At 39.3% G+C, this 17,127-nt stretch overlaps 1 protein-coding gene across 1 annotated transcript in view; it reads right to left on the bottom strand.

The window, feature by feature from the left end:
• The window catches only part of KCND2 (potassium voltage-gated channel subfamily D member 2), a 456,872-nt gene that overhangs the window by 9,887 nt on the left and 429,858 nt on the right, over window positions 1–17,127 (bottom strand). Inside the window, exon 2 of the mRNA XM_010947613.3 lies at window positions 5,300–5,462. Within this exon, the coding sequence (XP_010945915.1) occupies window positions 5,300–5,462 (163 nt within the window). The remainder of the gene's footprint in view (window positions 1–5,299; window positions 5,463–17,127) is intronic.

The raw sequence follows: 17,127 nt of genomic DNA on the forward strand, positions 1-17,127 counted from the left end.
TCCACTTTCCAACTGCTGCTGTGTATCTGCCCCAGACTGCCATGGTATGAGCCTGCTTTCCAGTTCCTGGAGAGCACGATTTGGGTGGCCATGCTGCTTGTACGGCACATGTCTAGCAAGCGTATGTGAGGAAGCAACTGGAATGGCTTGGGGAAGAACCTCCTTGTAAAATTCCGCTACGGTGACTCCTCCTTTCCCCATTCTAAACAACCCCAAGAGACTGTCTTTCGTCACTAGCCCTGTAATCTTCTTGTTAATAAAAAATTTTAATAATCTATATTTTTAAATGGAAAATGAATATATACATATGATAAAATTTTTGACACTACAAAAGTACATGAAAACCAGGGAAGTCTCTCTGGGCTTACCTACTCCTAACTGTCCTTCAGAGCCAACCACTAGCAATATTTCTAGAGAATCTTATCAGAAATATTCCAGGCATATAAAAGCAAATATATAAATTCTTATGTATATATCACATATAGTTTTACTCAGTTGGGAGACTAAGGTGCACACACTTGTGCACTCAGCCTTTTTCATTTAACACAGGTGGGACTCTTCCCATAGCTGCATATATAGAACCACTTCATTTATTTATGGATGTGTAATATGCCACTGTAGGAATGCAGCCTCTTATATTTAGCAAGCCAATCACAATTAATTTTTAAGGCATTTTTTTTGCTACCATAAGCAATGCGGCCTGCTTTAAACACCATGATGAGCTGGTCTGCAAGACACATTTCTAGAAGCAGAATTATTCCTAGATCAAAGGGTGTGTGTGTGTGTGTGTGTGTTTTGTTTGATAGGTTTTACCAGATTTCCCTCCAAAGTTGTACCAAAGTGCCCCTTTGCCCACAGCGTTTGAGAGTAGCACTGAGACATTGGAAGCTCTCAAAATAGCATTAAGATATCATATGGCTTCAACCGCACGCCTTCTCTCTTCCTCCGTGAATTTCTTTTTCCTATGTGCTGATCCCAGCTTAAAATAATACTCGGTACAGAGATCATATTTGTAAGTGATAGGACAAAGAGACACATTTCACTCTTTGTTGTCAGGGTAGTGTTTAGATCACTCAACATATTGAGGCAACACTAGAGAATGAAGTTGGAAGTTAGAAAATGTTTTAACTTCAAAAGCTGCGCTGTACAGTCAGGAATTCAGGACAGACTCAACACAACAATGAGAAGTGACAAGAGCATTTGGAAATGACTTAGAATTGACATAATGATTCAGAAATAAGTAACGTAAATATACATTGGGTTTCCAGAAAAGGGTTATTGTTGAAACTTCAGTCCTAAAGTCTCATCAGTCTCCTGGAACATTCAGTGCTTTCTTTGGTTCCCGTCCTCCCCCCGTCCTCCCCTCTCCACCTCCCCCCCGTCTTTCTTTCTTTTTTTTTTTTTGCAACCACTGCATGTAATTATATTGCCTATATCATAGTTATCAGTCTCACCTATGTCATTCTCCAAGTATTTAGCCTCAAGTATTAGGAAATATTATTTTCTTTCTTAAATGAGACATTTACATTAACCGAAAGTACTGTCCAACAAAGGAAAATTACATATTTCCCAGAATAGAAAACCTCTATATTGTGGCAACCACCACCACAGAAGTAGTTTTAAGTTTACGGAAAAAGAAACAGTTGTTTTAGAGGCAGAATAGCCATTTTTTTCTAAGTCATATACTGTGTTGGAAAAAGAACCTCCCATCTCAGTTCCATTCACTACTTATCTTTCATTTTACTACAATAATTGTACAAGTTACTGGGTTTACTTGGTCTTGTGGAGCGCTGTGCCAAGTGTCTGTTGAAGGCTAGCCTTCAACCAGAATCCCAGCAATATTAGATTAATAAATAAAAATAAGTAGAAGACCTGAAAAATATGAGGCATGGCCCCTGCTCTCAAGATACATTAAAATTTGGCTAAGATGAAAGATAAGTCAACCAGAATTGCCAAACAGGGGCTTCAGACAGCAAGTAACATAAGATTTGGGGGAAAGGAAGAAATGATTGTTAGTTGGTCTGTAAAGAGAAGGTTTTATTGAGGAAGAAGGACTGAGGACAGTAAGATTCAGAAATCTGAAGCGAGTTAAGAAAAGAGACTAAATGTTTCTTCATATTCTGCCATTATATTCTGTGGTGTGTGTGGTGTGTGTGTGTGTATGTGTGCATAGGAATGGATTTTCTTAAGATACTGAACATGTGCTATTTTAATTGAAACAAGCAAGTGCCAATATGCAAGATTGTCTTTTTTTTTTTTTCACTTAAACCCTCCACAAAGTGGTTAAATCTTTCCTCTGAATATAGCATTGTGTATATTTCTAATTGTGTATAAATTTTTGCTTAAGCTTGGTGCTGGCAATGAGACTAAATACCGAAAATTCTGCTTTAAAAATATTTTGTAATGTTATTCATTATTCAGTTTGATTGGTATTATTATTGAATGGCTATCTTGCTTGATGGAATTAGTTGGGCTTTTTTGGTAAAACTTTGATATTTATCAAATCACCCAGTTCCAGATAAATCTAAACTATCTTAGCCTAACGAATGTTTATTTTTTAAAAATATTTCCTGGGAAGGAAAACAGAAAATATCCCTTGGTAATTTATTTAGTTCCATGCCCACCATTCTTTCTTAAATGTCTATATTCTGTTTATTGGTCATAGACTATTCACTGGACATATCACATTAGGTTATTGTACTTGGCTTTATTAAGCCAATTTTTCTAGTAATCACGATATGTAAAATTCATTGTATTAAGGCAGAAACTTAGAATATAGGAGATACTTTAAATATACAAAAAATTCATAAAACATGCTTTTCAATTTAGTGTACTTTTAAATGTCATATTTATGTACTTTTGATTTCTAAATTTATTTAGACCAAAAAAAAAAAAACCTTCTAAAAACATTCTAAGATTTCCTTTATTGATTTGCTTGTTGCAGATGACAAAGTTTGAAAAAAATAGATATTTTGAAAGTTGGTTTATTTGAAAATCAGATTTGTACTTCCTACAGTTTTCATGCAGGTCACTCATTTTTTGGCATGGAGAAAATGAATTATAGGTAGCTTGTATTAAAGATGAAATTTCTAGAATGGAGTTGGATGGATGCTGGGGAGCTAAGCTTTTTGTAGGATTTCTGTTCTTTTAAACAATGCACATGTGTGCCCAGTAGAGGGACTGCAGTGTGTGGGCAGAGCCGCAGCGGTAGTGCGTGGCAGTCTCTGATGGGGGCCAACTGTGCCCCAAATTCCTCCATCTCTGCTTGTGAAAGGTGTGCCCCACACTATAACTGTCCAGAGGGTGCCTTTTTCTACCCCTCCTTCTTATTGGATTACCAGTTTTATTGTATTCATGTTAACTAGACTATTCATTACCATTCTTTGTAATAATTCAAGGCTAGGTGCTTGTCCAAAAATGGGGGATTCGGCAAAACAAGAAACTACAAGTCTGAAAGAGTGATTCTTTGCTTAAAAAAAAAAAAGCAATTCTCTGACAATGGATATAAACAAGTTCTCTGGACAAATATGCTATGTGACCATACTGATTAATATGAACTTTCTAATGAGTTACTTTATGAGATTTTACACTGTATACTGTACAAAGTATAAAGTATACTTTTAATTTTACTAAAGAGATCAACATTGTGCAAAAGCATGTTTAAAATCTTGTTCTAGGACTACCTACAAAGCCAATTATGAATTGTACCAAGACCCATCATGATATTTTATAGTTATACCACATTACCCAGATTGTGCATCCACTTAAATCATAGTTATGAATGGTTTTTGGATATTTAAAAAATGAGTCTATTCTTAAAGGACATGATATAATATCCATGAAGAGTCTTAGAAATCTAGCACCATAACCCCGAGGAAACTATAAAAGAGATTTCCGTAATTACTTCTAAACCACAAGGGCCCTGACTTGCAAGGTGACTATTTTAACAAAGAATGGGGAGGGGAAGTGTGCTAACATTTAGCCAGTTTTTCTGAGATGCAGCCTGGCATCGTGTTTAAGTGTCTAAACCTGGGAGCCAGATCCCTTGGATTGAGTGATGGCTCTGCAGTTTGTTAAGTCTGTGATCTTAGAATTTCTCAATTTCTGGGTAATTTTAGGGTTCTCATCTATGAAATAGGAATAATAATGGTAACTAACTCCTAGATTTGTTAAGAAGATTATATGAATTATTATTTTTTTAAAAAACATCAAACCAATACCTGGCACATAGTAGTAAATGTTAAATTTACTTGAATATTTGGCTGGTTAAATAGACACCACTAAATGTTAAATATTGTTAATATTATGACATGCTTATATAGATTTATATACATTTACATATAATCTTAATCTTATTGTGAGGTAGGTATTGTCTTCCCCATTTCACAGATGAGTATGCAGCCTGTTTACTCTGACAGGGATGAGTTAATTGATGTGACATTCAGAGAAACCGTAAACTGCTGGGCCAAAAATAAAACTCAGCTACTAATGATCAGATTTCTCCTACTTCCTGTGTCAACTACACTGAATAGCTGAGACATATTTTGGTGCCCTTTGATTGCCCTGGTCGACTAGAACCAGCTTGATCCCTGATGGACAGAGACTAAATGAATCAGATCTAGAAATCTGATTCTAATACAATTTGCCAAGAATTTACCTTTGATTTTAGTATTCTCATTAGTGCTTTTCACCAAATATTTCTTTCTCCCTGCCTCTGGTTGCATCAGAGGATTGTATTTCCCTGGCCATTTTGCTTGTATTGTTTGTTTTCTGGTGGGGGAGGTAATTAGGTTTCTTCATTGGTTTCCACTTGGAGGAGGTACCGGGGATTGAACCCGGCACCTCTTGGGTGCTGAGCATGCGCTCTACCACTGGAGCTATACCTTTCCCCCTCCCTGCCCATTCTGAAGTTACACCTGGCTATGAGATCTGCCAATGCAGCAGAGAGGGAAGTGACTTGGCCCACTTCCAGGAGGAGGTTTTAGGAGTTAGTGTGTGATTCATCATGTCCTTCTACCCCTGCCTGAATGATGGCAAAAGTACACCGTCAAGACAGAGTTTCTGTCATTAGACCAGTAAGGACCTGTGGCATGATTAAGAAATATTCCTTGTTGTTTTAAGCCACTAAGATATTAAGGCTCTTTTTTTTCATTAAGGCGCTAAGATATTAACTTAGCTTGTGCTGACCGGTGCAGCTATCGACCAAACCCAGAACACTGAATAGCCAGCAGGGGATTTTAAAGCTCACTATAAAAAGTGGGAGATGCTAAATCATGGTTGCACAGAACTGAATACACACCTTTTGTGCTCTCCGTTTGTCTGCTCGTTGATTTTGGTGGTAGATCCGACTGAAGTTGGAAACAATCACTGGGACAGGCAGAGCAATGACCAAGACCCCACTCAGCGAGCAGATGGAACCAAAAATCTTCCCTGCTATGGTTTTTGGTACCATGTCACCATACCTTGGGTTAGAGAAAAGAAAAATATGTTGTTTTAAGTCACAGAAAGTTATTTCCAACTGCTATAAACAGTTTCTATCTTTAAATCAAGTGACTTTTTTTTTTTTTGGACCCAATCTATCTCTACTTCATGGCTAAAATATACAAGGCTTAAGACTTTAATAAACCAAACATTGTGAATATCTGAGTATAAAAATTACCTTTCAACCTTGCAGAAATTGATTCTAACATTTAGAGATTGCTTTGATTAGAAAATATTTTAAGCCAGATGATATAATGATAGCTCTTCAATTTTTAAAAAAATATGACATGGCATGGTTTTTTACATTTATTTATAGTCAATATTTCCATGCCAAATTGTATAGTCCACATAACACTCTTTTCCACTTAATTTTTTTCAACATTGGACTGGTTATGAAATTTAAATAGAAAAAGATACATCACATTCCTTCCATCAGATATAATCTCTTGAAAAAAATGAACTTCTTGAGGTCCCATTAATCTTGCTTGTGAAACCCAATGGCCGTTTCTCCATGATGATCCTACTGAATCTCTTATTTGTGTTGGAATTGTTCTCTCTCTCCTTCAAACACTTTCTGCTGGTTTCAGTGTTAGCACGTTCCCTTAGTGGCCCTCCACCTCACTGGCTGCTTCTTCTCCATCTTCTTTCCTGGCCCCTTCTCCCTTATCTGGCTTCTAAATCTTGGAGCGATTTAGGTCTCAGGATTTTCTCTTCTCCATATAAACCTTCTTCCTATGTTATTTTATCCAATCCCCTAGCTTAAAACTATCCATAAGCTGCTGGCTCAGTCATTTACATTGACAGCACTGATGTCTATCTTGAAAATCAGACTCATCTCTTCGGTGACTTCTGCTCTGATTATTCCAGCCACTAGAGGTTTAAGAGCCAATTAAAACTTAAATTAGTCAAAAAGGAACTCACTTCCCTAGCTTCCTTTACCCCCCTCAGATGTGCTCCTCTCACAGTCTGCCACCTCGAATTTAATGGAACCACAAACCGCTCAGTTGCTCTTATCAAAACTGAAAGAGACACTCAGTCTTCAATCCAAGCATCTCATTTCTCAGCTAGTCTTGTTGTCTCAGCCCAAACCAAATCATATCCCATCTGGGTTTCCCTCCTCAACCTCCATTTCCCCACAATAGTGTAAGTCATCATCATTGCTTACCAGAGCCACAGACAATGCTTCTTTTTTTAAAAAAAAAATCTTACTTATTATTGTATTATTTAATTATTTTATTTTGGCAGAAGCGGGGAGGTAATTAGGTTTATTTATTTTTAGAGGAGGTACTGGGGATTGAACCCAGGAACTCGTGCATGCCAAGCATGCACCCTACCACTTGAGCTATACCCTCCCCCAGGTAACACTTCTTACTTGAACTTTCTTTTCTGCATTTACCATTTTACAATTCATGCCAACATAGCAGCCTGAGTTATGGCTTTAAAAATGGAGATTGGGCTGTTGCTACTTTGCTTAAACCTTCTAATAAACTTGAAATGAAAATAAATCCAAACTCCTCACTTTTGCCTCCAACAGCCTACAGCATTTAGTTTCTGGCTCTATTCCACACCTCCTTCTCCCAAACCCCCTGTCCTCTGGCCACACTGGCCATCTGGCTTTCTTTTACTGTGCAGCCCCAGACCATCATTATTCAGGTTGAGACTGAAACGTCTCCATTCCAGAGGTTATTCTCTGGCCATCTTACCCACATTGGTATTATTCTTTTCCTCCGGTCTTTCTCTATAGCAACTTCCTATTTGGTTACCTTCACACTATGTATTAACACATGTTATTTCCTAGTTTGTCAGTGGGTCTATTCTTTGTCTCCCACATGCCCTGCCAACATTAGAACATGGCCTTGATGAAGCAGGAGCTGCTCCCTGTTGTTTCTCACTAGCACAAAGCAGGCCCTTGATAAATATTGGTTAAATGAATATCTTTTCACTACCTTACTGAGACAGAGTTCTTCTAAGAGTTCATTCCTGGGGAGCAGGACAAGGAGGAGGTCTTTTTTTTTTTTTTTTAATTGAAGTAGAAGTGACATAGAACATTATATCAGTTTCAGGTGTAGACATATTGATTTGATACGTGTATTTTTCTTGAGATGTAAGTGACATATAACATTACATTCATTTCAAGGAGATCTTCTGGTCGTATTATTGCAGAAGTTACTCAGCTGCACCTGCGGGGCTCTGACCACCCCCTGCTCACTTCGGGGTGGTGGGGAGCTTAGCGTGCTGAGAGTTTAGTCCTTAGAAACAGGGTTCAGGGGCACTCAGATACTGGAGTCCACACTCGGGGAGTTTAGGCTTACTTGGGGATACCCTGTATCTTGAGGGGCGGTCTAGGACATGGTCATGCTAATTAACTCTGTTTTTGTGGGGAAACATTTGTGTGTCAATATGGAGATGGAAGTTGCAGAAGAATTGGCCCAGGAGCGGCTGCTGAGAGTGACAGCAGGCTACGCTGACCAGCACCGCACTCGGGGACCCCCTTCCAGGCTCTGGTCCTCTGCTCTGAAGGCGCAGTTACTCATTCTTGTCAGTGTTTGCGGGTGATCAGAAGTTGAGCTAATTCACTGTAACTGAAACTCCCACACAGTTTGGGCATCAGAATGACGGTATTAATTTATAGTAAAAACAAAACAAAACAACCCAAGAACTGGGATGCTGGGTCCACATGGAACAGGGTCTCTCTCCATAGTCCATCAGGGGAGCTAAATCATAATCTGAAGATTATGTTAGTGAGGAAACAGTTGAAGGAATTTACAAGGTGAGCACAGAAGGCTTGAGGACCTTCTTACCATAAAGATATGTCAGTGGAATTGGAACATCTACTTTTTATACAATACAATTCCCACGTTCATGACAGTTGGCAGTGAGTGCCCGGCCATCTTTTATAAACACCTTCTTTCCCTTTGCACTGACTATGCGGCAGGCCCTGGAGAAGTCTATGACACACACATCCTGCCTTATATGCATACCTACAAGCAGCTTTTCAAAAAAGGGGTTTGATTTTTTTAAGAGAGATTTGATTTTTCAAGTCTAATGATTAGGATCCAAAAAGTGCTTCTCAAAAAGGAAAGTAAATAAAACTCAACAGTTTGTTGTATCCAGAGAAGACAAGCACTGAGTCCATGCGATTAAAATAAAACCTTTACATATAAAAACATGAAATGAAATAGCTAAGTGAATCCATCCTATAGTTTTTCCTGCCTCTAAGAGATTTTTTTTTAAATGACTAGCACTTTTTGTATTTTAGGCTCACTATGTCCTCGTGTTGGCAAGGCAAGCATGCTTGTAATTATTGGGGAAAATTAAGGGCTAAACTGAACCCAAGGCTCAGTAAGACTTTAAGGAGACAGGAGATCGGTAAGTTCAGAGGGCAGATGGCGGTGGTGATAGGAATGGGGGTAGTCACGCCCTCGGAAAGTCACAATGAGAAGGGAGAAAGTAGATTCTGAGGGATTCAGTCAAAGGGACTCTGGGCCAATTGATAAAGCAGGTTTCCCAGGGAAAGCAATTTTTGATGAGGTGCCTGGGATTAAGCTAGAAAAATAACCATTGCAAATCCTTTTCGAATGTCAACAGAGATTATGATTTAAATAAATAAAGCAGCAAGTGAACTTGTTACTCAACGGGAAAAAAAAAGTGGGTAAAATGAAATATCTTGTTCGTTTGGTAACAAAATAATAGAAAGTGAGGACATGAACCAGCTTGCTGAGAGGCAGTAGCTTCCCAGCATAGAAGGACCCGCGAGGGAAGAGAGATCACAGATACAAAAGGAGCGTTTTAATGTCATAAAGCTATGCAAATCTGCATCCAATACAGTTATATTTATTATTTACCTCAGTCGTATTTGTTTTGGAATCCAAATTTCCTTCACAGTGAAGAGAGAGTGTCAGTGAACACTTGAGATTGGCCAGCACGGCAGTGAAGAGGCGGGCAGAGCAAAACGCTCATTGGTGGGGACATCTCTGATCTTTCTACACTTGGGTAGAAAGACAGATCTTTCCCACATTATAGAGAATTAGGATGGTCCCTGAGGCAGAGGGAGATGGTGAGAGTCCAAAGGAGCAGAACGGCAGGATGTTAAGAGAGCCCAGGCTGCCCTGTGATTATTCACGTAAGGACAGCCCAAGGCTTGGCTGATCCAGAGGAGCACCTGCTACCTCCTTCCACCCACCCCTCAGTACTGAATGTACTGCCCTGTCTGCTCTTCCCTCTGTCCCCCTCTCTTTTTTAAGATTAAATTGCTGTCGATATTTGTAATATTTTAAGCACATTTCACTAGTTTGACGAAGCTGGAGAATCATGAAAAATGCAGTGTGGTTTGTATCTGTTCTTACTTTGTCCATTCGGTCTCTCTTCTCACTTTAGAAATGACCTTGAAAATCGAAATGGGTAATTTTTATCTGCAGACTTGAAATTGGGCACAAAATCTGCCTGGGATGGGAAACTGCTCTCTGGCAAAACCAGCTGCTTTCCTTTGTTTAACAAAGGGTCTTTGAACTAGTATTGCAACTCCAACTCAGTAAGAAGCAAGAAATCAAATCTCTGAAATTCAGCCGAAGAAAGGCTTGGAATAGAAAGCTTCATAATGAGAAGTGACACTTACCGTGGCTACGTGATCACGTACAGTGTACGTATTGCCCACAGTACTGCCGTCTTTCAATGACTATCTTTATCCCGGGCAACTTGTTTACTGGTTGGTATCTTACTTTTTATATCACCTCACTTTTCCCGACTCCTTATTCTTAAATGTATGCTAAGCCCAGCAGTATTATATATTCTATTCTTTCTGCTTTTCTTCAGAATTGAATATTATTGTCTCAAGTCTTCAAAAATCCATTTTCCAAAAGGATTTACACTAAAACATTACGTAGTCGCGGTTTTATTTCCTTACAGACATTTTCCCCCCTATATTTAAATAAAACTGATTCAAAGACTATAAGGGGCCTCTAAGAGCAGATAAGATAAATACTGAATTCTTAAAAGACAAGAAAACAGTAGAATGGATAGCATAAGAGAATAACTACCAGTAAGTTCTACATAGTAACAAATGAGCAAACTTGAACTTTGTTAATTGAAGGGAGGTTTTCCCCATACTTCCACGTTCCTCTGCTTCTTCTTTCCCTCTTTCTCCTACATTCACCGCATAGTCACTGCAGTTTCATTCTACTCCCTCTTCACCCTTAACTTCTACCAAACCTTGCCTTTATTGCTCCCTTTCCTCCTTACATCAGTTAAAAAGGTACAATCTGGAGGTGTCATTCACATAAAATTGTTAATTCTAAATTTGCATTTACTGCCTCAAAATACTTGGTTAAATATGTATTTTGCCATATGGTAAAGGTCATAATGAGTGGAGGACCATTTCCTCACAAGAGATTCAATTATTGGTTTTTGAAGATTTTAATCTTAAATATTATTCAAAAGTTTCATGTTAAGGACTGGGATTCCGGCATGCACTCAATGCCAAAAAAGTGGTAGTCTGGTTAATTCAGACAATCAAATAAAATGAATATATTGTTTATCTATCTATCTATCCATCCATCTACCTGCCCATCTTCCCAATTTATCAAATAATGTTGAAATATGTTGGAAAGTGTGGATCATTTTTAAACATAATAACCTGCATACCAAATTTTACTAATATCTTCTCAATTTTTTCCTTTTTTGGCATTTCTCCAGAAATCATCTGGCTAACTACATTTAGATCTCAAACAGAAAACTATTTCTTTGAATTCTTTTACACAGTGTGAACACAACACTGCTGGCTTCCTAGTCCTATTCATATCATTTCTATTTTTTTCTTCTCTTTTTATTTGAAGAGGATAAATGTAGGCTCATTGGATAAAGGAGAAATGTTACATAAGGCAAACCTCCCCAGCTAAGGCATGACTTTCCATCTGTGAAGCCATTTCCCGTGGATACTAAGAAAGAAAACAAAACCCAGGAATTTTATAAATAATTATGAAGGTAGAAAAGACCTTCGTGTAACAGGAAGGAAATGCTGATTTGAAAATGAACCTTGATGTTCACTGTAATTGAATCTCCTGCTCTCCCTTTTTCTTCTTCACAATGAAAAAGTCTTACATTGCTCGGTAGCAAAGGGGCAGAGTGAATGGACTCTGTGCAGCTGCGCTGAAGTCCAGGACTTCCTGGAAGTGGTTTAGGGGGGATGCCAGTTGGATAAACGCTGTACTTCAACTATTATGTTAGTGTAGAAGAACCCCAACAACTTCACATGGGGCAGAAATCAGTATTGGGGGATAGAAGTGTTTGAAAAATAGGTATAAGCTATGATTATGGTATGTTTGAGTGTCCCCGCCAGCCCCCCACATAATTCATAAGTTGAAACCCTAACGCCCCCTGTGATGACGTTAGGAGGGAGAGCCTTTGGGAGGTGGTTAGGTCACGAGGGTAGAGCCCTCCTGAATGGGATTCGTGCTCTTATACAAAGAAACCTACTAAGCTTCTGAGCCCTTTTCAACATGTGAGGACACAGGAAATGGGTCCTCACCTGCCACCACATGGAATCTGTTAGCTGGTGTCTTCGCCTTGGACTTCTCAGCTTCCAGAACTCTGAGAAATATATTTCTGTTGTTCATAAACTCCCTAGTCTGTGATATTGTGTTAGTGCAGCCCACAAGGACGACAGCAGTATCCTGAAATAATTAGATGAAAGTAAGGGATGTGTATAATAACCCCCTGATGAAAGCAGTTGGGTGATTGTGTGTGAGTGCGTGTGTGTATGTGTGGTGTGTGTGTATGTGCATGTTTTAATTACTGATTTTGTGTTTGAATTTTCCTCCTAGACCTGACTGCTAGTTAGAATGTCTGAGAAATAATTTGTTCTGACCTGGAAGCTGAATCACTTCTCAAACTAATAATTCGACCCCTTAGGGTCTCAGTAGCTATGTCATTCATGAGTTCTTCTGCCATCAACTTAGTATTCTAGAAGGATCACAGTTGGATGGATAATTTTTCTAGTAGCTGCAATGTTTGCAAATAGCAAACGACTTTTTTTAAAGTGTTGCTATATAACACCTGCTTACGGTATAGAACTTGTTTGCCAGAGGGGCCCTGGTATTACCTTGACAATAGACAGATTTCTCTTTGACATGATAAAATCAATGCTGGCTCACAAAGCTGCCTTGACTTTGTTTCCATCTCTCTTGCCTGCAGGATCTGTCACTATACTAGCCTAGCTATGGTGAAAGCTTGACATTTTGGGGGGAATGATCTCACATACATAGTTATTTAAATTGTTCTGTGTCCTCTCCTGTTTATTTATGTCTAAGACAAATTCTGAGCTAATTTTATAAAGTGTATTTTTCTTTTTTCTTTTTTCCACTGTTCACAGCATTAATAATCTTAAATGGAAGGGGCAGCTAGGGGAACCCCAACCCTTAAGTAGGGGTTTCTAGCCAGGAGACCATGGATTCTGAAGGAATTCATGGATAAAATTCAGGTGGGTCAGAGAACTCCATGATAGTCTATGTCTTCACAGGCATTTTCCTGAGTTTTCAGAGCTTGTATTGAATTATCAAAAGTGGAATGGTCCAAATAATGCCTGAAATTTATAGTTCTAATAGGTGCCTATCTATGTCATATATCATCAATATAAAGAGTTTGAACACACACTGCACAAAGGAAATGCTGTAAAAATATCAGCTTTTTTTTTTAAACAACTGCAGAAATACCAAGTGCCCACTAGGGGGCATAAAAACCTAAATGAAAGTTTGGAAACAAACCAGGATCATTTTTTGGTTTTCACAAGCTGAGAGAGAGAGAGAAATATTTGCAGTAAATTGCCTGTACCGATTCCTTATCTTTGCCTACACACATTCAATATTTAGGATATATTTTGGGCATCTTATTCCTCTGGAAATAGTTGAACAGGACAAAACCTCACCAATTTAATAGATTATCTGTTTTCAAGGTGTTTCCCAAAAAAGGCAACAGAATTCTGACAGCATTTTCTATTTCTTGTAGAAGGATAAGTAAATTTCTGTAATGTGAGATATCACTAAAGCGTTATTCTAGATAAGAATCCCTTTAACTAAGACCCTTGGTGTGAAAATTAGGGCAAATTAAAGGATTGAGTTTGTGTACAGGAGACGGAATAGTCGAGGAAAAAACTGAGATGCTTTTAGCACATTAACTCCCAGTTACACACGAAGCTCTCAGCATGGGATTTCAGTAGGGTTTACTTGCTGTTTCTCTAGCTTGTGCCTTTTCCAAAACCAAATTTTTTTTCTGCCTCCTCTTTCCTCTTGCTTTTCAGCGTACTGTATGATCAAATGGGGCTTTAAAGGCTACAACTAAAACATAGGATTATAACCTCAGATCCTAAGAAGAGTTTTTTTACCTAAATGAATCTCATCAGTAAATGCCTTTATAGTCTTCTTAAAAGAACGTTTTGCTATTTTCAAAGTATTCTTGTCAGAGCCCATATTCTCACATTTACTTTATTCTTCAGTTTTGAAAAAGTTATAAAGATCTATGTACAATAGATTATTGTGAGGCATGCATTAAAATAAAGAAAAAAAATCCCGTGGAACTGGCTTTCCCAGCTGTGGGACCACCGGAAATACTCTCCCTGGCTGCTGGATCCTATTCTTTGTTGACTGGAGTGCTCCTTTCCCCCTCACATATCTTAGAGTCTGATCTTACTCTCCGGCATGAAAGCCGTCATTGTCTCTCCATCACCTGCAGGAAAAAGCTCTGGCTTCTTTGCATGATATACACAGCTCTTCATGACTTGGCCATCCCATCCTCCACTGCTCACCCACACACACCATATGTTCTAAATGGCGCAAATAACTTTCCATTACTGAAATGTACTATGTCCTTCTATTCCTCCATGCCTTTGGATATACTATTCTTTCTAGAATACTCCCCTTCGCATAAATCCTTGGGGTAAACTCCTAATTTACAGTGGTAAAGGGCAGCCATCAGTTCTTATTTGGAGAACTTCTTGACAATTTTTATCTCTGTCCAATAAAAGTAATATCCTCCCCCGTCCATGCCTCCAGTGCTGCTTGCAACTAATGGAGCACAATTAGTTTCTTGCAGGTCTGTTTTCTCCCACTAAACTAGGAGGTCCAGGAGGTCAAGGATCATGTCATCATTATAAACCCAAGTCTAGTGCAGACCTTGTCCAAGTGCTGAGCAAATAGTTGAAACTCAATAAATGTTTATTGCTTAAATAAATCCTCCAGGGAGAGGTCTAATGGTGAACGATAAATATGGGAGGGAGTGAAGGAGAGTACACATCAATTGTTCTTTTTCTCTTAACCAGATTTCCTTTTCTTCTCCAGACCCAGCACCATCTCATCTCATCGCCTCAATTTGTCTAAATTCCTCTTTGGATACTTAGATGACATATCCAGACTAACCTAGTTCCACACTGTCAGTTAATCTTACTTTTTAGACCCTAGAGTAATTTTTTTTTAATTGAAGTATAAGTGATGTATAACATTATGTTAGTTTCAGGTGTACAGCAAAGTGATTCAGTTATACATACACAGGTAGATATTCTTTTTCAGATTCTTTTCCATTATAGGCTATTACAAGGTATTGAATATAGTTCCCTGTGCTACACAGTAGGTCCTTGTTGTTTATCTGTTTTATATATAGTAGTGTGTATCTGTTAATCCCAAACTCCTAATTTATCCCTCCCCCTCCCCCTTCTCCTTTGGTAACCATAGTTTGTTTTCTGTCTGTGAGTCTATTTCTGGTTTATAAATAAGTTCATTTGTATCATTTTTTTTTTAGACTCGACATCTAAGTGATATCATATATTTGTCTTTCTCTATTTGTCTTTCTCTGTCTGACTGACTTCACTTAATATGGGATAACCTCTAGATTAAATGAGCTAAATCTCTAGGTTAAAAAATGAGAAAGCATTTTTAGCATACATGATTTTAAATGAACAGAGAAGCCAAGAGACCTAACACTTTTCACTTCCTACCTGTTTTCCATTGTCACATGCTTAACCAACATGTATCCAGCCATAATGTCAAAATACAAATCCCCTCAAATTTGACAGATTTTGCCATCCTCAGGTGCCCAACAATTTGAACAAGTATGACCCATGGTTCTCTGAATCTCATATATCATCTTGGGAAATGGCTGAGTCTTTCCACACCTCTCCAGTCTTCTCGCAGATGCTGCTAATCTTAGATTGTGAGCATTAACAATTCTCTGAAAATTGCATTGTTTGGTACCTGTTTTTCTTAACAAGACCCTCTCTGGTTATGCCCTGGGAGTATATTGAAGGAGGCATGCTTGTCTTCCACCAGAAGAAGCTCCATCAAGCTTCCATCAAGAAGCTCAAGGTCCCAGTGAATAATACCTGGTCATTTTGGCTTTGGGCTGATGGCACCGGCTTCTTTCTGTAGGATACATGGTTTGGTTTTGCATCCCAAGGAGTTTCCATCTTCCACACTGTCAGAGCTGCTCTCACACTGGGAGCTTTCTTCAGTTACCTGCTGCTGTTGCTTCCGACCCTTCCTGTCCTTTGAAAGGTAACTCTGCTGGAGGAAGCGCCCCACTGTGCATGGTTCCGAGTCACTGCTGCTGCACTGCAGGCTGTCTCCCAGGAGCTGAATCCCAGTGCCATTTCAACAGTGCTGTTTATAAGTCTTACAAGCAGCCACCTATCTCATTGGCTAACACCACCCAAATTATTCACTGTTTACAATCCACTTAAAGACTCCTTAGTGCCTTTGCCATGGGAAGAAGGACGAGCTGGTCTCCAGGACTATGCCTGCAGCTCCAGGCTTAGATTAGAGGATAATTCAGTTGGGCAAAATAAAAGCATGAAGTGGAAATATTTACTGTGAAAGTTTTTATTTTTATTTTTTCCACCTGAGTTTACACAGTCTGAAACCTGTTAGCTGTTATAGGCCTCGTGGCACCTTTCAGATGTCTTCGAGTATATACCTATTTTATTTTGTAGTGTTACTGCTTAAAATTACTGACGGTTTATTCAGTAATGACCCAACACGTCTCTTGTTTCTAATTCCGCTCAGGAAGGCCTGATAATTTTGCCACCTATTATCTACTCCTTAAATTTGACCAAACAAAGAATGCACACAGTTCTAGCTGTACCGGAGGTAAGACCTGACTTCCTGTCGGGGCAGGGACTTCGGCTCTGCTTTGGCAGCAGCCGTGTCTGGATGAAACGGTGGTGCTGTCGACACAAGTTGTGTCACTTCTGCAGATCTCGAGGCTGGGAGGTCCAAGGTCAAGTCCATGGCTGCCCTTCTGCCACGTGCTCACATGGCGACAGAGGTGGGGGAGCTCTTTGGAGGCACTAATCCCGTTCATGAGAGCTCCACCCTCATGACCTAATCACCTCCCAAAGGCCCCGCCTCCAAATACCTTCACACCGAGTGTTAGGGTTTAACATGAATTTTGGGGTGGGGGGGGGCACAAACCTTCTGTCTACAGCATGATCTAATGGCAGTCCCTGAATGGCCTGGTGCCCCTCACTCAGCTCACCATCCTGGCAGGGGCTGGCTCCTCCTGTCTTGAAGTGAAGGCAAGAATCCAGACGGAAGCTCATCAACACAGAGCAGTTTCTCACAAGTCACACAGCCAGGTCGGGGGCCTGCCTTGCAACTTCCTAATCTA

This window comes from Camelus bactrianus, chromosome 7 (genome assembly GCF_048773025.1).
Source record: "Camelus bactrianus isolate YW-2024 breed Bactrian camel chromosome 7, ASM4877302v1, whole genome shotgun sequence".
Lineage (NCBI taxonomy): Eukaryota > Metazoa > Chordata > Mammalia > Artiodactyla > Camelidae > Camelus > Camelus bactrianus.